At 30.2% G+C, this 27,986-nt stretch overlaps 2 protein-coding genes across 2 annotated transcripts in view; one reads left to right on the forward strand and one right to left on the reverse strand.

Annotated features, from left to right (window-relative positions):
* Stt3A (catalytic subunit 3A of the oligosaccharyltransferase complex) overlaps positions 1–22,813 on the reverse strand; it is a 28,985-nt gene extending 6,172 nt beyond the window's left edge. The window contains exons 1-11 of the mRNA XM_014425471.3: positions 22,480–22,813; positions 21,885–22,052; positions 17,240–17,400; positions 15,595–15,685; positions 13,580–13,686; positions 13,315–13,506; positions 11,264–11,417; positions 6,912–7,150; positions 5,665–5,829; positions 2,023–2,211; positions 1,696–1,915 (exon numbers count right to left, since the gene is read on the reverse strand). Of these exons, the coding sequence (XP_014280957.1) occupies positions 1,696–1,915; positions 2,023–2,211; positions 5,665–5,829; positions 6,912–7,150; positions 11,264–11,417; positions 13,315–13,506; positions 13,580–13,686; positions 15,595–15,685; positions 17,240–17,400; positions 21,885–22,052; positions 22,480–22,573 (1,780 nt within the window). The 5' untranslated portion in view covers positions 22,574–22,813. The remainder of the gene's footprint in view (positions 1–1,695; positions 1,916–2,022; positions 2,212–5,664; positions 5,830–6,911; positions 7,151–11,263; positions 11,418–13,314; positions 13,507–13,579; positions 13,687–15,594; positions 15,686–17,239; positions 17,401–21,884; positions 22,053–22,479) is intronic.
* Positions 22,814–22,850: 37 nt separating this feature from the next.
* On the forward strand, positions 22,851–27,669 carry Archease (protein archease). The gene is made up of 4 exons (XM_014425472.3): positions 22,851–23,055; positions 23,131–23,155; positions 25,694–25,901; positions 27,467–27,669. The coding sequence occupies exons 1-4, from the start codon at positions 22,998–23,000 to the stop codon at positions 27,644–27,646; spliced, it is 471 nt and encodes a 156-aa protein (XP_014280958.1). The 5' UTR covers positions 22,851–22,997; the 3' UTR covers positions 27,647–27,669.
* Positions 27,670–27,986: the final 317 nt, after the last annotated feature.

The following is a 27,986-nucleotide window of genomic DNA, read 5'->3' on the forward strand; positions in this document are numbered from 1 at the left end:
CAATAGTTAACATCCACATCATCATCAACCACCTCAATGTTAGATCTACAATTTCCATAGCTCAGTCATTCAAAATTCTACTAACAATCTAATCATAATGTTTTCTTTCGGTCACCCCCTACACCTCTGGTAACATAAACCAATATAATTTTATTACATTTAACCATGTTTCATTTTTTCAATTATACAGTCCACTCCAACCCAACCAGCCAACCTAAAGTGAAGTGTGTCCGGCAATTCAGTTGAGGGCATGCTTCATACAACTATACATAGTTAATAGTGTAGAGTTTTCATTTAAGTAATAAAAAACTAGGGGTGAAATAACTACTGCAATGATATTCCGTTATTTTATCAACAGGTCTCAAATAGTGACTTGCTGATTGTATTGTTCTTCGTACGGTCTTTTCTTTGATCTTCCTTAAATACTTAATTTTCTAACGCTTTAATCTGACTCTTGTGTTTAAGACCTAAATTCTAAGACTTCAATTTAGGGAGCTATGTTCTATAGAATTGATAATCTTCATCAAAATATTTTTAAGAGAATATGATGATATTCATCTATTGTATAACTAATTTAAGCATTTTTTTTTTTTTTTTTTTTTTAAGATATATATATTGTATGTATATATGCTCTTTTTTAGTAAATAGTATATTTTGATGTATAAAGGGTTTTTAATATGTTTTATTTTATGTATCATTTTAATATTGTTCATTTGTTTTGTTGAACCAAAAAGCAAGCCAACCAATATTTATTGTCTATAATAAATTTGTGATTCAAAACAAAACCATGTTAAATCAAGGCCATGTTGAGCAGATTCAAATACCATAAAAACTATTTTAACTCTTCCCATCATAATTGAAAATACAGTAAATTTAAGAAAAAATAGAAGTCAAGAAATAGTGCTAAAGTATAATATTCAGAAAGTAAATCATTTGGAAAAATCCCTAACTGTTGGGGGACAACCGATGTTTACATGTAACCTCAAGGCAGGTTTTGGTTTTTGGCAGGCATTCGTTGTTTGGGGGGGATTGGGAAGTGATGTTTCCAGGATGAGGAGGTCCTCATTAATTTCTGTCCAGCAAGGGTGGACATCTTGAAAAAAGAGGACAACCAAGAGTCACCCAAGAAGAAAAAGGGACTCTTTGTTTGGATCACCTAACAACACACTTCGATGGATGAGAAGTAACTAAAAAACTGTAAGAGGACCAATACTTTGTTTTGTTAGTGTTTGTTTACTGAGAGATTGTCAGCAGTCAGTGTTAGTTAATTGAGGAAATCATCAAAAGAAGAGTCTATGAAATTGGTTAGTTTTGTTATAACTAAATTTAAATACATGTATAAACGAGATATTAATTTAATTAAGTGTTGAATAGTAAAAGTGTCTGTTTCTGATTGCCTAGAAACCAGCCCTGCGAAAAGAGTCTATTATATTATAAAATTCTATTATCTATTTAATATTAAAGTTTTTAATTTGAACCCAAGCTATCTTTTAGATATGAGAATTGAGTTAAAAAATATCAAATTTCAATTTATTTAATTTTAATAATTTTTAAATTATTAAATTGATTTCTTAATAATACTTCAATTTTTTCTCTAGTACATTTTTTTTTTTAAATTGTTTTCAAAATAAGGAATCTTTGACCTACATTCAAACACATTAAATAAATTATAAAAAATTTAATTAATATATTTACCGTCGGATGAATACCCAACAACACCACCAAATATGACCAAAACATAATCGACATCTAATTCTCTCATTATCGCATAAGCTTGCTCCTCATTGGATGCCATCGCTTGCCCGACCCTTGAGATGTGAGTGTTGTTCCAAGTATTGTTATCGACAAGAATTGTTCTATTTGCCATAGCAGTAATCTGATAGCCATAATCCCACCACGACATCACCTTGGCATTCTGGAAAGAAGATGAATCAAAATCAACATAGATTCTTAAAAACATAAAATAATTTATCGTCAAACTATATGTTTTGAATATATAATAAATTAATATTACGAACTCACCTCAGGAGTGTTCATTCTCAGCCAATAGTAGGCCTCTCGGAAATCATCAAAAATTATCTGGGAACCGTCATGAGTCCTGGCCGAGAGAACAATGCTGGGAGAACTGTAAGCTTCAGAGGTGACCCAGGTGCAATGGAAAGTGTACGTCATCAGCAGGAACGTCATTAGACCAACAAAAACAGTAGCAATCTGAAATTTTGATAGCATTTAGAAATTTAACAGATATCGTTAAAAACACTAACTGATATTTAGGCAGTCCTGATTCTATACATGGGAAAGTGACTCTCAAATTTGACTTAAGTGTTCACTTAAGTCGAATCTTACTTGAAAAATGTACATACAGATTTATATACATATTGTCAGATCCATCGAGGAATCACTTTTTATTTCAATCAAAAATTTCTATAAGTATTTAATAATTATTAGAACCAAAAATATTAATAACTACTTATTTATTATCTGCTGACAATACTATTAGAACTGTAGGTCTTGATAAACCTATTAATTTAAATAACAACAAACAAACCTATTAATTTTTCCAATTTCAGTTTTCTATAAAACTCCATCCCTTAATTTCATAACTTTATAGCAAGCTGTTCCAGAGAAAGATTATCAGATAGAAAACTTTAATGACTAATTTTCTTTTTAAATACCTAATCAATATCACTCTTCACAAAAAATCATGAAAGGGAGTGAAGAAATTATGTTTTGAAATATTTTACTGACATAAAATGGTTCCTTGTAGGAATTGAAGTGTAAAATAAAATATTACATGGTAATCACTAAAAACTTTTACCTTATACAATAAGGGTATTCATGACCATTAGTTTAAAATGTTGAAGTATGTTAAATGGAGAAATATTCCCTCTTCTTTTACCAAGTTAAAATGTTATAATACATACTATGGTTGAGAGTCTGTTTCTTGGTCTGTTAAATGGACAACAATGTCATGCAACACTCGAGCTCGTCACTGTTTTCTTTGTTGTCGTGTTAGGTTACTTGCTTGTAGTTTGTGTTAGTACTGTTTTGGATGTTTTTAAAACTAATAAAGCAATAGATGACAATAGTAATAGTGTAATGACAGTTGTCAATTAGCTCGTCTTGATTCTCTTCCTCACAAGTTAGAAGACCAACAAGACACTCAGAAGCCAAACTTTTACACAACTTCTACTTTAGGCATGTTGTAATAAATTACTTTAATATAAACTTAGAAGTAAACAATAATGTGAAGTTGTGGAAGGAAATATTGTAAAGCAAGTGGCTCAGAAAATTCGCTAGGAGCTCTTATGCATTTAACATTTAAAGTCATATTAGGGGCTGCTCATAATCCTATACTTAAAACATTTAACATGACTTTAAACAGGGTAATCCTTTACGTTAGCTCTCCTAAAATGGCAGAAGACCATTTATTTTTTTTCTTCTTCTTTTTTTTTCCTGACCAGAGTATACCAGAGTCCAGAGTGTACCTATGGTCCCAAACGATGCCCAAAATATGTTTCCCAACTGTTCGTTTCAAAATAAATTACCTGCAACTTCGACAGGGATTTTTCCTCTCTACGGGGAATTTCTACTGGGAAATGGTAATTACATCTTGAAACCTGCCTCTCCCCCACTATTCAACTTCCTTCCTGAGTTATTTGTTTTTATCTATAATTATAAATTTTTCTAGTGAGTACTAGATAATATAGTATAAGAATATCATGTCTACAAAAAATTTTACTTGATCATTTAAATTAATTTAGTTTTATATTATTGAAGAGAAGGACAAGTACAAAAGATGTATTAAATATCGATATTTATAAGTTAGAAGAAGTAAATATAGTAAGAACTGCCGCTGAAAATTGTCATGCATTATAACCTAACCTTTAACTGAGAGGGAAAGGAGTAAGTGTGCAGGGACGAAAATTTTCCCTCTTGAAAGACAGTTAACATCGTAAACCAACCTAAGTCGTCCACAGTCGGATTATCTTAGTACACTCTAGTCAGGAAAAAATGGTTTTCGCGGGAGCTAATGTAAAGGATTACTTTAAATAGGGCTACTCACAATTCTATAATTAAAACATTTCACATTTAACACATCACGAATACCTCTAATATAGGGTTAGAATATAAGTCCTTTCAGTTTTTGTATTTACTTTAAAACATCATATTTTTCTGATGCAAGTAATCCCAACAGAGGATTGTTTATCCTATTTGTAATATGTAAACAGTTATGTTTGTTGACACTTGTTGAGATTAGGTCAGTATTTTGTTCGTGATCCAGCTGAGAAGATGGATGGAAATATCGTGCATTATAGGCATATTTTGCTTTATTATTTCAAATAGTATAATGCCTTAACAGAGCGCACATGCCAAAATTCTTTTGCCAAGTTTCGAGCATGGAATTTTGACATAAACGATGCACTGCGACCTGGTTGCCTACAAGAAATTGAAACTATTGATGTTAAGGTGATAGTCGATAAAAATTCACCCCAATCAGTGCGAGACATTGCAGAGGTCTTAGATGTATCATTTCTAGGGTTCCCCAATCTCTGACCGAAGCCAACTTAGCAACACCCATTTCCGTTAGCGATTCATTGCGGAAATGTCAAGAAAACGATCTATTTCTTAAAAGACTTGTGACAGAGGATGAAAAGTGGATTGTCTACGATGTGGTAGGAAAAAAATCTTGGTGACCCAACAACGAACCACATCTTAAGTGGGATTGCACCCAAAGAATATAATGCTTTCTGTATGTGGGATTTCAAGGGTGTGATTTTTTATGAGCTGCTGATCGATTCCACTCCCCAGCAATGTGATCGTGACCCAGCAACGAACCACATCTTAAGTGGGATTGCACCCAAACAATATAATGCTTTCTGTATATGGGATTTCAAGGGTGTGATTTTTGCTGTTGATCGATTCCACTCTATACAGCTCACAATTAACAAAATTGGATGAATCGATTCGAAGAAAACGCCCAGAACTAGCAAATCGAAAGGGTGTCGTCTTCTACCATGACAACGCTAGGCACCACACTTCGTTAGTCACCTGCAATAAATTGTTAGCCCTTGGATGGGATCTTTTGCCACACCCTCCCTGTTCACCGGACCTTGCTCCTAGTGACAACCACTTATTCCAGTCTCTAGGAAATTCCTTAAGTGGAAAACGGTTTGTAAACGAACAGGGTGTCAGGGAGCACCTTGATCACTTTTTTGCTAATAAACCACAGACATTCTATGAATATGGGATTATTCAGCTATTGGAGAGATGGGGTAAGGTAATCAAAAATAATGGACATTACATTGTAAATTTAAATAAATAATATGTACAAAATATACTTAGTTTTCTTTCACTTAAAAAAACCGAAAGGACTTATGTTCTAACCCGATATATCTTTTAGGAGGGGAGTACGGTAGCGATGCTATCTCTGAGCAAGTAGAAGAACTAACTACTTCATCGCTGCCCTAACAGAGAGCACCACTCATGATGTAAAATAAAACATTACAGGATGATCACTAAAAACTTTTTCATATAATAGGGAGAAGATATTTAATTATGTTTTTTCATAAAAAAAAAAGTAATATTAAATTTATTCTAATCAAATAAATAATAAATAACAGTGAATTTAATGGAGATAATTATATTGAAAGAGTTTTATACCTCACTTTTCATAACAAAATTGGATTCCATCTTACTCCTTTTCTTATCAACATTTTTATCTGGGTCAATTTGCTTCATGTATATCTGAAGCATAGAAGATACTGCTATCCCAGACAAAATGCACATAACAGGTGCCAGCACAAGCATTAAACGAACCATCACGCCCTAAAAAATTAGAAATAAATGAGAATTCATTATGGAAAAAATAAAATAGCATATTTACAATTTATTTATTAAACTATATTATTCCGATTAAAAAAAAGCTTCCTTTGGACTACATTTAATTTTGTCTATTAAAAATAATTAACCATCTCTCATTGTCAGTATTAATACAAAATGGATAAATATGAATTATGTAAGAATTTGATAATTGAAAAAAAAGGAAAAGAAGATTTCCACTCAACTGGTAAGAGAGACTAGGAAATCGGAAATAGCTGAGAGTGCTCAACCTCTTCCAATCCTATTGCATAGTACACTACATTGTTATATATTTTTTAAACTGTTGTATTTCATGCAGGAACAAAGCTGATATTCATTTTTCACACCTCAAATAACCATGACCGGGATGTTACAGCAACTTTGACTAACCGCTATTACCACTACATATCATTGATTTTACATTTGGTTACCATCTTCCCGGAAGTGTATCTAAATATTTTGAATAAAATCATCATCTGAGTATATAATCAAGTGGTCTTAGAATAAGTTAGGTCTCATCTTCATAAAATAGTCTGAAGGTTATTTGTATAAGTACCTTAAATTTATTTAATTGAAAAAATTAACTATCCCTCATTGTTATTAAATGATGGCTGAATATAAAAGCGTTTGATAATTAGCAAAAGGAGAAAATAAATGTTTTCGCCTATCCAAGGTTGTTATGACAATAGTCAGATATTACTTTCACTTACCTATATATGAAATAAATAGTAAGGGGAAATTTTGTCATCCTGAATAATAAATAAATAGCAGTTCTGAAATGAAGAAAGACTAATTTCATCTCGAAACAAGAAAATGAAAGTTATGTGCACCCGATTTATCTGATAAAATACCATCATGAATGTAAACAATTTCAAGATTTTTTTTTATATTTAAACAAAATGCACCCTAATTCACATAAATCAAACAAATAAGGCTAATTAAATGGAATTTGACCGAGATAAAAAAGAATCAACTTTGTCAGAACACAAATTCATCTAGGTTAAAAACTTTTGTAGTCTATAGTAAGCATTAATAATATAGAAACTTACTGCAAAGTAAATACTTGTAACTCCATAAAGAATCAAAAATATGTTTGCATCAGTCAAATGTGCAAAACAGAAATAAAGGCCTGCAGGAAACAAAAAGACCAATATCTGCAAATCGAAATAAAAGGACGACCATGATGTCGGTTGATGTTCAGAAACAGAAGCGATGATTGGAATATGGTTCTTGGCATAAGACGGATCCAACAGAGTGTAGAACCGCCCAGTCCAGGGGGCAATTTTACCTGGAAAATAGATGACGTATTAGCCATAATTTATTGAGATATATTTTTTTATATCACTATTCTTGATTTTATAAAAATAAAATATAATTTATAATGAGGTGTAGATAGCACAGGCTAGCAGTTGCTAGCCTACATTCTACGCCACAATCCCTGATGAAGACCTGAAACTCAGGTCGAAACGTCGCCATAAAATAAATAAATATGGTTTTGTTTATTTATGTTGCTCTTTGCTGACCGCACCCCCCCCCCCCCGACAAACTTCTCCAATCATTAAAATATAATTTATTTCAATGAAAATAATGAAGCAAATATGGAATATAACATCCAAACAGTGGGAGTGGATAGTCCAACAGTAAGGAATTGTGCCATTAACTCTAAGGACCAGGGGAAAAAATTAATAAATAATATTAAAAAAATCAGTCAAATAAAACAATTAAAAAAGAATAATAACAGGTTTTAGAGAATTAATCGAAATGGAAATAATATCAGATAAAAAAAGAAGAAATATAAAATACAGTACAACCTAAAAGATGGTAAAAGGAGGATAAGAATAAAATCAAGAATAAAGGAAGATTCCCTTCAGACTAAAAGGTACTAGGTTTTAGGTACGTTTCCTAACCTGCTCTTTATTTTTATTCCCTTTTTCCATCTTTTAGTTCCATCTACATTTTATATTTCTTCCCTTTTTAAGGAATCTTTTTAATTTTTCATTCATTTATGTTTACATCATTTAAGTGTTTGTGCATTTTTTAGCCCTGATGAAGCCCTGGAATGTGGGGTGAAACAGTGGCTCAATATAAATAATTTAATCACTATTTGAGTTTTTCTTTTATCGCCACTCCACACATCGAACAACCATATTCTTTTTATAATTATCTTCTGTTTGATTGTAGCTGTGAGTCAGCCCTGTGGATTAGAGAGCCCTCCGGCGTCCACCCAGCCGCATTAAGTAAGTGGATACCCTTAATTTGGTAAAAAATCTTTCTGACCAAATATTGCACAACAGTTGGTCTAGTAACAATACTTCCTCCCACACACTTTATGGGTTGATTTTCACCGGGTTATTACAGTAATAATAATAGTGCAGCATAAAATAAATAATTAATAACATAATCAAATTATTTCATAAACAGAGCTGGGTGAGAATGTAATAATATCGGCAACAATTATAGATCCTTCGTTAGGATCTTTTATTAACTTTGTAATAACCATTAACTTAGTACAGTCTTAGGTTTTTTTTTTTTTTTTTTTTTTTTTGTTTTTTTTTTATAACATCCAACCATACCACTCACATTTCATTTTAACCCTTTATTTACTGACGGGACTTATAAATCCCAACAGTCTTTTCATGGTACTGTATTAATTTAAAACTCTAAAACCCATTGGAAATTGGAAGTCCACTTCTGTGAAATTAGTTAGAAGGCAACATGGGAAGAAGGATGAAAATTATCTATGTGTTCGCTAGTGTAAAATACTTATTTGATATGCAATATAGTGTTATAATTTTTAGTTATTAATGTTGATTATATATAATATAAAATTTTATTTTTTAAAATAAATCAATAGGTAACATGTTAAGTCTCAACATTCTTTATTACATCAACAATTGTCTAACATTTCGTTTCTATTTGTTTATATGATAGTTGATAGTGTTAAATTGATCTAAAATTAAAAGTGTCAAAAATTAACGAAATAGCGACTAAATACGGTAATTTGACTTGTAATTAATGACCTGGGCAGAATAGCTTGCAAAACGTTGGACTGTTGATGATATAATAAAGGGTGCTGAGATTTAACTTTAATACCAATTGATTTATTTAAAAAAGTAAACACAAGTCTCAAGAAGTTGAAAAGATTATATATAAAATAAAATTTTATAATATTATATGAACTATATAAGTGAATAATGTATAATTATAAACTATTTTAACAGTTGGTACTACCTAGTCCCATCAGGTTTTATGTGGATATGAAGATATGTAATGCATGCAGTCTGTATTATACAATAATTGTTAAAGCCCAAAAGTGTACTTCCTTTTCTTTAATTTAGTTTAATTTTACTTCCAAGTGGTTTTTTATGTTTTGGTTAATTATAAGTTAATTTCCTTTTTTAAAGTAATTATTCAGTTTTTATTTTGTAATTAAAATTAAATTAGTATTTATTACGCAGTTAAGGAGGTTTGTTGTGGTACGCATGTATAATATAAATACATCACTGCGGCTCCGTATACAACAACATTGCGAGTTGCAATGGAATTAGTGCCTGTATACAGACTGATAAGGGAGTCTACAGCCTGCAGTCTGACTCTAGAGTCAGAGTCCAGAGGCTGAGATAGAGTTGAGAGGTACCCATCGGCTCACCACTTTTGAGGCCATAAGAATGTTTAGGGATCGTTTCAGGACTCTCACCCACCCAATTTTCAACCAATCATCAACATCTGGATGACGACGGATGTTGCGGAAGTGAGATATATAATCGATGTGCGCATATTGACCCCCCCGGCCATCTACTGTGAGTGACCTTTTTCTCCCATTCTTTCACCGAACTTCATATTTTTTTTTTTATTTGTTTACTAATTTACTCATTATTTCTTGTGTAAAGAAAATTGATTTGTTTTTTTTTGTTCATAGATATATATCGAAATATTTTCTCTTTTTACTTCACAATTAACTCTTTATTTTTTTTGTAACGACAAGCAAAAGTTCAATTTCTTTATATTTTAATTTAATTAAATTTTTATATCAGTTGGAAGGGTTTTTTTATTCTTTAATTTTTCTCTATTATTTTGTTTTTTTGTAATATTCATTTCAGGTCCTCCGTTTTTTATTTTGTATCACCCGAACCAGCGAACAATTCTTCTCTGGGGAAGAGGTAGGTTTTTCCATTCACAAAACGCCCCTCGCCCCAACAATAATAATGATGTTATTTATATTTTTACTTAGCAATTAATTCATTTTAAATAATAATTAAATTAAATTATTTTATTTTAAAATTTTCTCTGGCTAAATTTTTAACATTTTCAGGACACTAGGTGCTACTGGCCAACATTTTCACATCACAAGAAAAGTGCGAAATGTTTACTTCTATAAAACTTAAGTTTAGACCTCATCATTGACTGTTCGGGATGTAACATATTCAAATTATAATATTAATTTTACAAAAATAGTGCTTATGTTGAATCCTGTCAAAACTTAAAAGTTCAAAATTACTTATATAATGACTTAGATAAAAATTGCGCTATAGTGTATATTTGCACCTAAATTAAGTGTTTTTAGTTAGTTCTAGTTAAGTTGGCACAAATTTTAAAAAACTTTGAAAAATAAATCAGTAAATAAAGGGTTAGTGAGTTCAATACAATTCATGCATGAAAAACTAAATTCTAAATGCATATTGTGGAAAAATTCAATTGGTGGTAGCAAATTATGAATTCAGCTAGTGTTGGAAATGCACCTTTTTGAGGGTCTCAACATTTTTTAAATGAAACTTCTATACCGAGGTTCTACAACTCAAGAAAAAAAAAAATTTAAAAGAGTAAATTTATTTTGTGATGTGAGGGTGAAAAGGAAGTAGTGGTGGGGGAAACAGGTCAATTCTAGCAGGAAATTTTTTATATTGTAATAGGAGATCAGGAGCTTAGAGAAGTGAACAATCCTAACAGTGCTGGTCTGATTGAGTGAGCTCCTGTTGCCTCATGGTGCACTTTTTAAAGAAATCACTTTTTTTTTTAAGGTAGTGAGCGGGTTAAGCTATAAGAGGGAGCACATAATCATTATTAATAAACTATTCAATTTCATTTATGTCGACCAGACCCTAGACCACAACAATTAATTTTTTTGAGGTTTTTAAGATCTCCCCCACTCCTACAACTCTTCCAAATTGAGTTATAGGATTGAAAATGTATATATAAATTGAGTTGGTGTCAGACAAGTATTTATACTGTTTGGAGATTTTATCTTTCCTTCCTATTTTTATTTATTTATTTTTTTAATGAAACAATTAAATAACTTTGAATATTTTGAAACAAATTGAGAGGAAAATATGACTTAGTATCTCCTTCTTTTTTTTTTCAATATATAATTTATTAATGAAAAAAAAAAACTTTTTAAACAAACCTGTAATAGTAAGGATCGTTCCAACGAGAACGGACAGAGCAGCTGTCGCAACTATCATGGACCTGAACAAAACATCAAAATCTGCAGGTGTAAGTTTAGATCTTAAGTAATCAACCAGACTGTGTAACTGGCATAGTCCAAAAACACCTAAGGCCTAAAACATAAAAATTTGGTTATCATAGTTTATTTCAATAGATATACTATAGTATATCTTATATATACACTGTATATATACAGTGTAACCTATATAACTAGTATCTCAAGGGATCTAGCATTTTTTCACTAAAAGAGGCCTAGGTCATTTACCTAGTTTTACACATAAGTAGGTTTGAAATTACATAAGTCTTATTTACAGAGGATTCCGCTATGAGAGGTCGACATGTATCGTTTTTCATTTACAGGGGTATATATTTTTTTTCTTGAACACCAGATCGGCCTGGTGGGCCTTACATGGTTAATATAACTGTTACTTCTTTTTTAGCAATTTATTATGGGGGAGGGGGAGTATAGTCTCGTACAAAAGACAACCCTAACTATTTACAATGTTATAAGAAAGGAAGAAAAAAATTAAGATAAAATAGTGATATTTATGGATTTGACTTCTAATGGGGAAAAAATACAAAATAAAATTGTAGTAATGTCAATAATAGAATTGATAAAAATAGAACTTATAACAGGATGTCCTGCAGCCTAGGCTTCAGTCTTCTGGATGAGGTTGAATTTCCCAAGTTGTAAGTCACTGCTCCTTTAACTGCCAGTAACTGGGAGTGGAATTATATGAACCATTTATTTTTGTAGCCTTCTATTCATTCCATTTGGAATTCTCAATGCAATTAACTGTTTCTTACATTTTTAGATGGATAAAAAAATACTTCATAAGTGAATGGCAGGATAGGTATGCCTGGTAGTCAAGTTTAAAAGGGAAAGATCATTTCACTATCCAACCTAATGTCTCTCCACGCCCATGGTTCTCTAACACTAATGTTAAGCTAAACAGAAAAGATATAGTCTTACATACAAGAATAAGAACTAACCACGGTCGTACAAATCGCGGCTTAACATTAATCAAAGTTAAAAATAATGATAAATGTTCGACATGCAACTCGATTGCAGTAGATATGACAAATACAGGATTAAATACCCCCTCATCCAAAACAATAGCGCTTTCCTCCAAGGGCTGGCAGATATAGATAGGGCTACTATTCAGGCGTTGTGGAAATTTATAGCAGAATCTAAATTATATTTTTAAAATTAAATAAATAATAACAAATTAAATTAAATAATAAAAATTAATAATAACAATTTACATCCTCAGTTCCTTTCTTTTATAATATAACAACAGGGTAGTGTAGGACTCCAACAGGAGACTTGGGCCGACGTAAGAAAAGGAAAAAAAAAAAAAAAAACTGTTTCTTACAAACCAAGAAGCATACACAGCGGTTCTAAAGACTTTATTTTGAAATTATTGTAATTTTACCTTTTCGTAAAGGATGCCACTCCCCAGACTTCAAAGCCTTACATCAGCAGTATTGTTTTAAAAATAAGAATTGTTGTTTCTGGTTTTAATATGTACGTACTTATTGCGGCAAATAACTTATGGTTAAGTTTGTAGGTTATAGGAGCTAGGCATTATTTTTTTTACATTAAATAATAATCTTTTTAATTTTTTTGTAAATCCTCTTTAAAGAGTAAACATAAAAAAAAAAAGCTAAGAAATCAAATCTCTATTACGAAGGTTTAAAAAGTCTAAGCATCAGAGGTATTACAATGCAAAAGTGTCAGGATCTCATTGCATATCCAAGGCCCATTTAACAAGGTTAGACTTACACTGCATCAAAAGGAGAAAATCTTAAACATCATTATTAATAAAAAATAATGATACAATATGATCATTAAGATATACTGTTGGATTTTGGAAAATGTTAAGCAGTGAAAGTATTATTAGAGACAGGATACAGAGATCCAAAAGATCTTAACAAATATTATAAATGCTATGACTTATAATTAATAATGATACTAAAATTTTATAAATTAAAGAAGAATAAACATACCAACATATGCTCAGAAGACTGAACAGGTTGGAAACCAACGAATGAAATTTGCATCGACAACATAGTACCAATGCAATACAATATGGAGTAGGCAACATATATTCTGTGAGAAAATCTTCCAGTTATCATTAATGTCAGAACGTGCAACGGGATAAGATTGATTAGAAAAACATAACCTCCCCAAGAAGATACCTAGAAAATAAAAGAACTAGGTTAAAAATTAATAAAAGAAAATAAATAAAAATATATATAAAATGGCATTTACCATGTAAAAGTAGGCGACAGCAGAAAGTGTAGCCCACAGTATACTTCCAGTTTTCACAGACTTAATCCAAGTATAGTATGTCAACAACATACAAAATATAGCGATTGCTAGAAAAAAAAACAACAACAACTTATCTTTAACATTTGATAATAAAATAAAATAATAACATAATAAAATGCTTTTCTACTTTTTCCTTTTAAAATCAATAATTTTCTATACCCTAAATACAACATATTATAACTATTCCCTCCCTCCCCCCCCCCATTCAACAATTTTCTTTCATTTGAAAATCCTATTCCATTTATTTGGCAATTTTATTCTCCAGAGGTCTCACAAGGTGAACATTCTCTCTCTCTGTGAAGGTCTCATGGAATTTATAATAATAATAAATAATAGAGAGGAAGATAAATAGAATAAAAGAGAGGAGTTACATTATAAAGGAAATATCTTTTTATATTTTTAAGAAGATGGTCAGAGTTGTGGTCAAAAAAGAACAAATAGTTTATAACTATTTAATGTCCGACGTTTTGCCCCACTTTGCAGGGCTTCATCAGGGCTGTTCAAAGCGACATTAAATAGTTATAAACTATTTGTTCTTCTTTGACCGCAACCCTGATCAGCTTCCTATATTTAAGTTTTACAGTCAACTATATATTTATCTTTTTATATTGTTTTGCTTGAAATATAATGTCATTTGTTAACAACTAAATTCCCCACTCCTCTACCCTGTTGATAACTTACATCTGCCTCAAGCTCATTCTTGCACTTTTCTTCAATCTGGAAGGTGGGTACCTTATTGCTTATTTCCCTTATTTTATACCTTTAGTGTGTACTGTATTTTTATATTTCTCTTTTGTACTTTTTTATTTCTTATTATTCCAGTTTACATTATATGTCTAAATTTTTTTGTAATTCTCATTTATTTATATTTTTCTCTATACATCTTACTTTTACCTTCTCTAATTAACTTTGTTTATTTTTATATAAATTTTCACAAAAATTACATCATTCTTAGCCCATTCCTTAGTTTACTTTTATTTCATGTTATCTTATCCTCTTACTTTGTTTTGTTATTTTAGTTGTTTGTATCTTCTTTAGTCCTCATTGGCTGTCATAATTTTGTAAAAGAAAAATGTTAAAACACTGGAATGAGAAATATTATTTCTGTTAAAATTAGACTATGTCGATATGTCAACTGAAAGGCTCGTTTGGAAAATTAGTACTGGGAAGTGTTGCCCAAGCGAATTATACAGAAATATCTGTTCTGAAAAGAGGGAGGATTAATTTCAACTCAAAGTAGGGTGGAGGGGGAGGACTGAAAGTTGTGTGATGCGCAGACAGCAGCATTTTTTTAATTATTAAACAAACATTAAGCTTAATGCTAGTGTAATTTAATACAATAACACTTGATTTATTCAGAATGTTTCTTCAATATACTTTCCTGAGAAAAAAAATAGTCTTGAGCTGTTATAAAAACAATGACTTTAGGCCTGTTTGATAATTATATTTATTTTTGTCATCTAATGTCAAATGGATAATATTTCTAAACAAAAAATTTCAAATAGTTTTTGTACTAATAGTGTTATAATACCTCCGAGTAAAGAAAAAAAACGGAATCAGTATACACATGTAAACTGGTGACAAACAAACTGGTTTGCGAAATTCCAATATAACTTGTGTGCGAAGAATGATTGGTTCAATATGAAACAAAAAGGCAGACCATAAAATTAATAAAACTTAGTAGAAAAAATATAATTGTTTCGCCAAAGTTTGTTGTGAGTGAAAAGACATAGATGCAGAAATAATTCTCATGACCCCTACTAACCATAAGCTGAATTCTTAATACCATAGAAAATCCTAGATATTAATATAATTTATTAATCCTGTTAATTTGTATTTTTTACTACCAATTATTGGGAATCTCGATTTTTGACAACACAAAATTTTTAGGTTTCTAATGCGTAACTAAATATTATTTATAAATAAAAGATATACACATAGTACCAACTACTAACCTTCATTATCATAAGACCCCGCTACGGAACGGGAAATGTAGCCAGGCACAATAGCTATCATAGCAGCGGCAACAAGCCCTGAACCTGAATCCTAAAACAGAATAAATGCCATTTAAAAATACTAAAATTCAATACAAAGGCATTTTTTATAAAAACAACAAAATATCAAGAACTACTTAAAGTTAGTTTAGATTCACTAGGCTTTTTTTTGGTAAATTGTATTCCAAAACTCCCACTATGAAACAATTTCTTCTGAAGATAGCTAGTAATGGCATCAAAAATAACTGACACGTACAAAATATCTCAATGGTACTTGTCATAAAAACACGTTTTGGAATTTCAGGGGCCAAAAAATGAATAAACTAAACAAGATATCAAATTTTTTTTTTTTACTAATTACCATTATTATTCGTATACTTTATTATAGTTCTTTTACCTCAGGTAATGGAGAAAGAAAAGCAAACCTAAATTTATGATTTTTTTTTGTTGGTTTTTTCAGACATTGAGTAATAGGTAAAATGTTTTGATATATATTTTCTCAGCAAAATAAAATTTTAATAAAGAACTACTTAAACTACTCCAGATTATTTCTGGATAATATTCATATTCTCAAAAAGGAAATTTCTTTATAAAATAATTTATATTAAAAATAAAATTAACATAACCAATATAAGCAGTTTTTTTTTTATTACCATACTATATATATTTAAAAATATATGATTAAAATAGACTAATTTTAATTAGTATAATTTAAAAAAAAAATTAAAATCAGTACCACTACAACCTAAGAAGGGTCAGGGGTTCAGTACTTTGTAATGTTACTAGACCAACGGTTGTGCAAGGAGGTGATTTGGTCTCAGAATCACGCAAGACTGCCTGATTTTTATCCAATTCAGGGTACCCAATTGGTGAGGTTGGGTGGACCCAGGAGTACAGTGTAACAGAAAACAATTCTCTGTCCAGCCAGATTAGAACCCGGGTCCTTGGAATTAGTAGCATCGTGCCTTACCACGCTGCCACCGCACTACCCAATTTGTATAATTAGATAATAAAAATATATATTTAAAAATAGAAGAGTGTATGCGTATTTCACTGTGTAGCTACTACAAGCAAGCACAGAACCACTGGTGTTTGTATATCGAGGGTAGTCTCATGTTTCCCATCGTTGAAAATGATGGTTGCATTTTGGTAGCTGAAGTGATATAGTATTTGATCTAGGGAATTTTAAAATTTCAACTAATTAATGCAACTTCAGACAGCAGGTTCACTACACTAACAATATTATTAGGTTAACTTTATAAATTGTTAATTAAAGGGGATGAAGAAGAAATTATTGATAAAAATAAGAAGTTATAGTCAAATCTACTTCTTTATTGGAATTAATTAAAAAAAAAAAGTTAATTCATTTCACTTATTAGTTTATTTCTTATTTAAGGGATGGGCAACATAAAAAAAAAACAGAATTATTACAATTTGTTTTGTAATTGGATTTAATTATCTTCACTTTATTCTGCTTCTCAGGTTACTGGTAACTCATCCACTGTGAAGCACAGCTACAACGATAATATATAAGCCATTACCCTAATTTTCGATAAAATTATTACTTAATCATATATAATAAAACATATATGATATACTTACTTACCTTTAATTCTTTTGTCAATAAATATGTAATAATCGTGGTAAGACTAGAAAAAAATGGTGCCAAAAACACACAGACATTCCTGATTTCAATGGTGATGTTTACAAACTGCAAAACATTATATAGGACAGCTGATGTCACCATCAACCCTGGGTAAATAGTACCTGTAGAACAAAAGCAAATAAATCGTAACTAATCATAATTAATTAATTAATAGTCAGACTAGTAAATTTGAAGACTATCTTTAATGGTAAAGGGAAAACTGCAGCTAGGTTGGAGGTATTTTGTTAGATGTAATATAGATCAAGCAAATTATAATGTATAAATTATCAAACTTGTCAATATTTTATAAATAAAATGTATTACAATAGATCTAATATAAATTATATCTTATCTCTAAACTGCATCAAAATACAAAAAAAAATTATTAATTCCTGATATTTTAATGTGAGTAGTATGCATTAAACGTAGTACTATTGCTAAAACGTAATAATGAGTATTTGATATGAATTAGTTTAGTCGTTCTTAATATTCAGGTAAAAGTAGCAAAAAACTTGAAGGTTCAAGTATAAAATAATATTTTAAGTTATAAACGAATATACACAAAATTTAAAATAATTTATTCAGTGAAAGGGAAAAAATATATCAGTCCAAGAATCGCGATGTATTTTTATCAAATAATTGTTCTTATTACTAGTACTTTTTGTAATTTCAGATACGTTAATAAAAATGAAAAAAACAAAAACAAATTAGGGACTCGGGGTCAGAGGCAAGCAATCAACCAGCTGGTATCATATTAATAGTTAATATTAAAATATATAAATCATAAATTAAATAAAATTGGAAAAAAAATTCAATAACAGTAAGTGACATTAATTGATGTAAATAAATCAAATTAATTATCCACATTTGTTTTCTTAAGGTAATCAAATATTTCTGGATATTTTGAAAACAGGGTATAAAGAGTAGCAATGATAAATTGGAAAACAAAATGGAGGAAGAAAAGGAATGAACATAGATAGGAGACCAATCCTTATCACATCAAGAGCTTTTTTTTTTTTTAATTAATATAACATTACCATTGATAATAAAAAAAAAAATACTTGAATCCCACACCATTTTGAATAGTACTAATAACTGGATTAGGTGTTAATTACAATAATTAACAGCTTGAGAACTATTAATTTATTTAATTGTTTTTTTTGTTTGTTTTTTTACGAACAAACCATAATTGAACAGAAATAGATTCAAAACTGTATTCAAACTTTATCAAGATTTTTATTCTTACTTATTTTTTTAATTGATATATCTGTTTTATTTTTGAGAGTTACTAAGCCGTCCTGTAATCTTAAGAGGACAATACATAATAACAAAATTCACAACAAAAATAATTTTATTTTACAAATTTTTAACATAATAAAAAAATATCAACATACGTGTTAAATTATGTTCTTTTAAATACATTCAATTATTTCAAAATGAAATAAATTAAATACAGAGTTAAATTAATTATTCAACAAATAAATACTTGGTTGGTAGACCTTTTTATTCAATTAGCATTGAGTCAACTAATTTGATAATTGTCTCTTTTAGGATTTTATTCAACCCAACAATCAATTTTACCTTCAGATTATTTTTATTTCAAATATTTTATTTCCTAATATCTTTAAGTGGGCTCAGAAAATTAAATTTCAATCAGGTTGAGTGATTGGAGAGGGGTTTCCAAAACACTAGGGTATGTATTCAGCAGCCAAGTCCTAGTAGGTAATGCTATATGTTTAGGGTCATTGTATTGATAAAAGAGTTTAATATTGGATTCAATTCCCGTATATCTTACACTTTAATTTTTTGCCTCCATTAAATATCAACATATTTCAATCTATCAATAATTCAATGAATAAATAAATAAATAAATTTAGTAGTAATATATCAGTACTTAATAATTGTCTCTTTTTAGGATTTTGTTTAACCCAAGAAATAATTTTATCTTTAGATTGTTATCATTTTTAATCACCCAATCGGATCACTGTTTCATGATAATTTTTCTCCAATTATGAAGAAAAATTAAGACATTTATTATCTTGTCCGTGAGACTGGTAGTTTTATTAATCATAACAAAAATTATCCAAATAGTCTCAACCTTCTTTATTAAAACATAATTACAAGCCCAATGTTTTGGCCGATCTGGCCATCATCAAGAACAATCTTAATTTTATATATATGTATATATAGTTGACCATAAAAATTTAAATATAAGAAAATGGTCAGGGTTACGGTCAAAAAACGAACAAATAGTAATAAACATTTATTGTTGGCTCAGAAGTTCTGAAAAAGTGATGACGTGAAATTCTTTTAAATGGAAAAACTATTAAAGTTTCCGATAATTTTGATACATAATGCAGCAGCAGCAAGATGCAGGAGTATGGATTCAAGAAGGAATCCTTTAAGGTTTATGTTTGAAACATGAAAACTGCTATTATAAAAACTTGGAAAACATAACCCTTTAATAACAATTGCTTATCATTGTTTTTTGTAGTAGTAAGAATATTAGTGCTTTAATAATAATAATAATAATAATCTGTATTATTTTGTGCTTCTTGTTAAAATATTTCTTTGGGTTCAGCGAGCAATAATTTAGGGAAAAGCTAAGAGTTGTAAGATCATTTTTAAATATAAGATGAACTGAGTCTAACCATTTTGCCACAAAGTGTAGTCTCCGAAAATTCTGAAGAGAGTGAATTTCTGAATAATAATAAAATGTGAGCAGACATTATTCCCACTTATTTTTATATTTATCTCATAATTCTCCCTTTTACCTACATTTATAATTTTATATTTTATGTTTACTATCCATCCTTTACCGTTTATACTTATTCTGTATTTTATATTCATCTATTACGTCCACCTTACACTTACATTTTACTTTATAATTAATGTTGTTTAAATAAATAATTTAAATTTTATCCATTATAGTCTCAAAACATTTTATTTTCTTTACAAGATTGACATTTCGGCAAATTCGGCCATCCTCAGGGTCAATATTAATACAATTTTATAACTAAATAATTTAAAAACACAACTTCATGCAGGCTATTCTGCCCATGTCAATTCAACAATTTCCCTAATTAGTCAATTTTCATATTAAAACAAAAATCAAAATTTTTTATCACACATCACTTTTTGTTAAAATTTATCATATCATATCTCAAGGAAGTATTTAAGATTATAAATTTATAATTAACGTTATTATTTTATAATTTACACACCTTTGTACCTCAATTTAATTTTGTATATTTTCTTTTATTCACCATATTATATTTATTGTATTCATTCTAGTAAATTTATTATTTTATCCATATATATTTTTTAGATAATTTTTCACCCTTATTGTGCATATTATCATTTGATGTCGGCCTATATATAAGATAATATTAAGAAATTTAAGAAAATATTATTTTAAATTTCCTAATATTATCTTTACTTTAACATTATTTTGTATCTATATGCTTTCAAAAGTAATATATTATTAGCTAACTGTCAATCCCTCTCACCCCAGTTTTCTATTCTGTTTAGTCTTCTCTTCTGCCTTTAGCTTCATTTATGTGCTTACCTGTATTCAGTGTGGCGGGTGTTCAATTTTGTTCATCATTTGCCTTTATTCTTGACTTTTACTCATATTCCTCTTTTTCTGTCTTTTATTGTGTAATTTATTTTTATATTTCTTTTTTATTTGTTATTATTTCTGTTTCTATTAATTGTTTAATACCTTATTACCTTGTAATCCTTGTTTATTTATACCTCTCACTGTACATATTATTTTTATTATCTTTAATTTACTTTTTTCATTTTTATATAAATTTTAAATCATAATTGGCCACACCTTAGTTAACTTTTATTTCATGTTATCTATTTTCTTACTTAGCTACCTTATTTTAGTGTTGGTATTTTTCTGAGCCCCAACGAAGCCATGCAACATGGGAGAAAATGCTCACATAGTTTAATAGTTTAATTTGTTAGATTTTTTCTTTAACTGAAACCGGCCCATCTTCCTTTTATATATTACACACAGCCAAATGTACAAATACTTTTGACTCTTATGGTTGATTATTTTGAAAAAATAGTTCTAACTGAATTAAATATGGTTTATACGATCAAAACTGCATTAATATTATTAAATGATTGAAGCATTATTAAAGGGTTTCATTTACCTAAATTACTTAAAATTTAGAAACAATTTTATCAATTCCAGTAAAAGGTAAATAATTGTTTGGTTCATCTGTAGAATCAAATTATCAAAATGCAATTTAAGCGTAATAAGTATCTGTGTTGACTTCATCCGTCTCACACCAACACCCTTACACAATCAATATAATTGAAGTGATAATATTGAATATTATGTCAATATTATTGTTACTCTCCTCCTACCCTCCCCCCAGATGGTCATTATAAACCATATTTGGGAAAGGAAGAGCTAAAAGGAAAAATTTTTAAGCTATGAGTATAATTTAATTTAATAATAGAAAGATGTTTAATTTGTTTAGGAAAGGAAAACCTCAACTAAATATTAGCCATACAGATGATGAGAAAATAATCAAGATGAATCAAAGAGCTTATCATTTTTTAAAAATTTAACAAACAGATAAAATACCTCCAATAATTCTTCCTAAAGGATACCATGCTCGATCATCAAACCAGTTATGAAACTTATAGAACCCTTCTTCTGCCAGAAAACGTGTAGTTCTGTAGTTAAAGTAAGGATCGAATTCGTGAATAACGCTTTCAAATCTCAATACAGAAAACAACCTTGTAGCAAATGCTAAAAATGAAAATAAATACAAGTATTATTATTAAGCTCAGTACTACAAAAAGTATAATATTTAAAGAAACATCAAATTATTTAGGGTAGGTCCAGAGAAGCAAATATTAGTTATCAGTAACATAGTAAAATTATTTTATAAAATTATAACAACAATAAATTTTATGAATTTGTGCCACAAGTTGTAAACCGAAGCACGAATGTAAGAGTTAAAACTGAAAATATAGATAAAAGATATCAAAGTCAAAAATCAAAGCAGTTACAATCAATTGCAGATAAGAAAGTATTTTTTTAAATTTTAGGTAATAGTCAAGTGGCATCTCTCAAATCTTAAAATTATAGAAATATATATTCCACGAAGTGTCCCTAAGCGAAGTCATCTCAAATATTCAATTTTTTAATTAGAAAAACAATACATGACACTTACACAAAATTGCAGTAATTGATAGAATAGAGAGTTTTAATAAAGTTTCTTGCTTTTCTGGAGACATGCGGAGTCCCCTAGACTTTAGGAGTGCCATATCTGAGGATTTATAAGAAAATTTAGAAAAGTTAGAATCTCGACATTCAAATAACAATCCAATTCACAATTTCACAACTCCCCTGAGCCGGCACAAAACACAACTGTAGCGTGGCCAACGAGCTGCCAACAGGGCTCTGATATCTCCTCACCAAAACACAACAATCAAAGTTGAGTTTTTTACTTTAGACTTGTTATTTAGTTTTTGATTTGGACAGAATAATATCATATTAACGAGCTGAGTCAGTATTTTTACTATTTGCCTTAAGAATGTTTTGTTAATGACTCATAACCTTTATGTAAATATCGAAATAGCCTTGGATGGGAGAGGTTCCCAAAATGTTTTTAAACTCGTGTTAATCTTCATGTCAATTGTAATCAAAGTTTAAAATTGGTTGTTTTAAAGGATTCTTTTAGAAAATATTATGGCCGGTTTTTTATTTGATGGTGAAGATATCCCAATACCTGAGTGCAAATATGAATGTTAGTATATTTTACTAGTGTTTGTTTATATCAGTTATATGTGTAATATTTTATTAAATCATTTTTTAATTGCAGATTTGGATCACACAGCTGACGTTCAGTAAGTATTGTATCATTAAAACGATATCTAGTTTATTGGTCTTTATTGTATTATTTCAAACTTCAGTTTCATATGATGTGCCCATTGATTTAAAACCTAAGGCAGTACCGTAACATAATTTTATCAAATCTAAAGACTAGCCAGAGTTGGGCAATTAGCTACAGTTGAAACTAATAGCTAAATTTAGCATGGATACAATATTTATTTATCAATGGTTCATTCATGATTAAGGGTCGTGTCCATGGCAATTTTAGCTATTAGTTTCTACTATAGCTAATTTTTACCCATCTATGAGACTGGATAGTCGAAGTGAAGCTGTTATCGGTGTGTAATTATGTGGGGATAGTCAGTTTAAACTTTAGCCAATGTTGAAGCCTACTCTTATAGCTGATAAAAATTGGATAGCAGTTGTGATCTTCACTCTCATTTAATCTCTAACTCCAACAATTAAAATTTTGTCTATGATGTTTTGCTGTTTAGTGGTTCATTATCTAAATTAATTTTTTAAAAGATTTTTTCAACTTAAACTATTCTTTTCTTGTTTTAGATTAACTTATCAGTATCTCATGACTCCTCTTTAATTATATTTATTTTAGTTACTATGTTACTATTGTCACTTCATATTGCGAGTGTACTCACATATACATTATGAGAGAATCGTCAGCTATTGATTCGTATCATAAGTTTTACACATCCACCTGCCAGTTCAAGTGACCCTTGTTTGCTGTAATATTTTTTTTTTTTTAAGTGGTTTTTAGATTACTCTGAAAGGCCCTTGCTTATCTTGTTTTGGGCCTTGTTCCTGAAATGATGGAATGGAGATGGAACTTGAATTATGAATGGCTAGAATGCAAGTTGTATTAGTACAATTAGAATAGTTTACAATACTGAGTGTTCTATATGAACACAGTATAATAAATCATAAAATCTATAAAGTGTCACTTCAAGATTACAGGTGACATGATGGACACTAGATCGTGGAGCCTTTTTCTCTCCTCTTTCTATACTTAAGAAATTATAAACCTTCTCACTCTTTACCTTGTGTTCCTCTATCCATTCCTTGAACACCAGAACCCTTCCAATCGATATTCATCTCATAGAATCGCTTCCTTTGTAAAATACTTTTATGTCCGTTCCTTCTCTTTTTACTATTCCTTTCCTATTTCTATCCATAATGCCTCTTCCCTAACGTCAAAAATCAGTTATTTCTTCACCTTAAATCTGAATCTTCTGGTCATCTGTACAATATAAGAAATCTAATTATTTGAAATAGAACTACTTAATAAAAAGACCATAAGTAATCTGTTAAGTTTGCAGCTTTTGTTCCTAAGAGATTCAGTTCCAGTATAATAATTATTTTTCATTTTATTTTAATTTATTGTAGATTAGATGCCTAAAGTAGCCGAGTATTGACAAATGTGTTCCCCATGTTATTATTATCCCCAAGTATACACCATGTTTACATTAGATTAGGTTACATTATCGTTCTCATTTTTTCGTCTTGTTTCTAGCCTTTTCTGCCATGTGGGATGGGATGTATATCCTACAGATTACATCTTATCTTAGCCATATTCGGGAGAATCAATTCATTCCATGGGTCCACTATAAAATAGATTTGAACTCATACAGGCTGGATTGAAAACGGTCCCTTTTCTGAATCGAAATTCCTAAGATGACACCATAACACTCTTCACATAACCTCATAACCTCTACCCTCCTCACTTTTATATAATGGTCATTTATACTTCAGTATTTAGTTAGAATGTGGTATCTTAAAAAAAGAAGAAGTCATTTTTGGGGATTTTTATATCACTATAATGAGCAAAAATGATCTTATTAAGTAAAATTAAGTAAATACAATAATTTTCTTAACTTTAATGTCTTAAAATGCTAAATATTTAGTCATAGAAACTGGTTTACTTATTAGAAATGCAGTAACTGATTAGTATAAGTGAAGTAACCACATATCTTTTATTGCATATTTATTCAGTGATATTTATTGCGTTTTTATCCTGAGAATAATTCTAATCCTTTGCAGTAAGTGTAGTATGCAATAAGATAGTGGTATCAAGCAGTGAATGGGTTATGTACAAGTAAAGTTTAAATAGTACAAATGAATTAAAATAGAACTGATGGACTCTGCATTAATTTGATGGTGAATGAAAAATGAAGGGTAATCTCTGAGGTACATTATGATCAATGTACTCAAGTCTCCCCATTCCAATAAATGAAGGAGGTTTGTATCTATAGCACAAAAAATAGTTATTAAAAATTTGGGACTGAAAGATCATCAAAAGTACTCAGATTTAATTAGTAAATTTCAGTTTATATCTGAAAGAGCATTAATTTTTACCTTTATATTTGATAAAAATAGCAACAAATTAGGAATTGTTTTGATAATGCAAATATTTTTTTTTGTTCAGATATTGTTTAAGTGTAATGAATTATCACTGGTTGATTCTTTGTTAGTGATATTTTAAACCTTTTTATGAATTTGTAGAGCATCTTTTGGATGTTAATTTTGTCCTCTTATTTTAGGTTACATGCTTGGGGAGACACTTTAAAAGAAGCCTTTGAACAATGTGCTGTTGCCATGTTTGGCTACATGACAGAGCTGGATTATGTTGAACTTAAGGAAACGCACATAATTGAATCTGAAGGAACCGATGATTTAATTTCTCTGTTGTATCACTTTTTAGATGAATTTTTATTTCTGTTTTCAGCTGAACCATTCTTTGTACCCAGAGTAATTATTTTGCATTTTTTTTTTTTTTTTATACTTAAGTTTAATTATTATACTTTCTGTTGAGTTAAAAAAAAATTATAATAATGAAGGCCTAGCGAACCCAAAGGTTCGATGCCGATACCACTAAACGCTTTCTACATATATCCTTCCACTGATGCCCCTCCAAACCCAATGCTACTAAATCAGTTTTAATGCAATCCTTCCATCTCTGTTTCGGTCTAACCCTGGGACGTTTACTTGTCGGTTCAATGTTCATTAACATTTCAGGGATCCGCTCGTTACTAAATCCTACAACCTTACATGCCCATCTTATATGCTGCTATGCTATAACTTGAATTATATTTACCGGTGTAGGTCCCTTAATTCATCCTTTTTCAGTCTTAATATTTTATATAATAGTTTATTTTGAAACCTTAAGGCACTGTTCATCCCTTACTGTAAGAGGTCACGGTAGCAGCGTGATAACGCGCCATTCTACCAACCGGAAGGTTATGAGATTGAGTCCCCGGCCCTACCCGCCTTAGCAATCTGCCCTGATCAGAAGGGTCCATTTATGTTACATTGCAATTCCATATATCATATTTTCTTACTGATATTTCTTCCTCTCTGAGATGATAGATGTCTGGATTTATATTTATAAGATATAAATATAATAAGAAAGGCTCAGTGTCCTTTCTTGGCAATGCAGTCCATTACTATGTGTTCCACTGTTTCAGGGACTCCGCTCATGGGACACCATGTCACCAACTCTCCATGTCCTGTCAGGATCTGTGAGACCCAGTAGTCTGGGAGGACTCAATTAGCTTTAAATCTTTTATGGACAGTGCGGAAGAACTTTCTCAACCTAGTGTCCTTCAGGCTCACCACCTCTGTCCATTCTAATCTTCTATTGAGTCCTCCTGCAGCATCTTCTTCCATAAGTTTGAGGTCTCACCAATCCTCCCTGAGAGCCCCTCTGATAGTGCTTCCAATCTCTCCCTCCTTACTTTGTTTTTAACAATATCCTCCTTGAGGATGAGGATCAGGGGCATCGCTTCAGCTAGTACCTGTGCTGCCTGATGCAGCACTGTTCTATAGGTCTTTGTGACCGTCAGTAGAGCCAGTTGTCTGAGGCTGTATGAGGTTCTAGCTCCACGCAGGTGATGTCTACTCATAATTACCCTTTTATAAATGGTCATCATTGCGGGGTTTCTGAGCCCCTAAAACACTTCCACTATTCTGTTTAGTCCATTGAGTGACAGAGTCATCACCATATCCTTTAAATATTCCAGGTGATAACTGGCATCAAATCACTTATCATCACTTTTGAGATAGGTTACTCCCTCACCTCTAGGATATTTCAGGTGATAAGATTATACTTATAAGATTGTGTCATAGGGAAAGGTTGAACTGGAAAGTAAACTTTTTTTTTACATAAAAAATTATAAAGCAATATAATTGGTTAATGATATTACCCAAAACATATTGGTGTCTGGTATTACACAATATGTTGATGACTGATATAACATAATACTTTGATTATTATATTATATTTTTAACATTACTGTGTTTATTTTATTTTTCAGTTTATAAGGATATTGGAATTTGACAGGGAGAATCTTAAAATCAAAGCTCAAGGTTTTGGTGAGACATTTATGATTGGTAAGCACCCTCAAGGAGCTGAAGTTAAGGCTATTACTTATTCAGCAATGCAAATTCACGAAAAGGAAGAGCGTAGTGAAGTTTTTGTTATTGTTGATATTTAATATATAATGTTTATTTTATAAAACCATTTTGTATTTATTGCCTTATCCAGTGCCTGGCACCAGCCAAAAAATTAAACAAATGAAAGTCTTTTTTCTTTTTTATTATCACTTTGCTGTCTGTGTTTAAAAATAATTATTAATTAAAATAATTGGAGAAGTTTGTTAGGGGGGGGGGTTGCGGTCAGCAAAGGACAACATAAATAAACAAAACAATATTTATTTATTTTATGCCGACGTTTCGACCTGAGTTTCAGGTCTTCATCAGGGCTATAGAATAAAGGAGATAACAACAAGATTTAGAGAAACATAAAATTGAAAAGGAATAGTATACAAACAAATT

Source organism: Halyomorpha halys, unplaced genomic scaffold, assembly GCF_000696795.3.
Source record: "Halyomorpha halys isolate HHAL.00 unplaced genomic scaffold, Hhal_1.1 Scaffold517.1, whole genome shotgun sequence".
Lineage (NCBI taxonomy): Eukaryota > Metazoa > Arthropoda > Insecta > Hemiptera > Pentatomidae > Halyomorpha > Halyomorpha halys.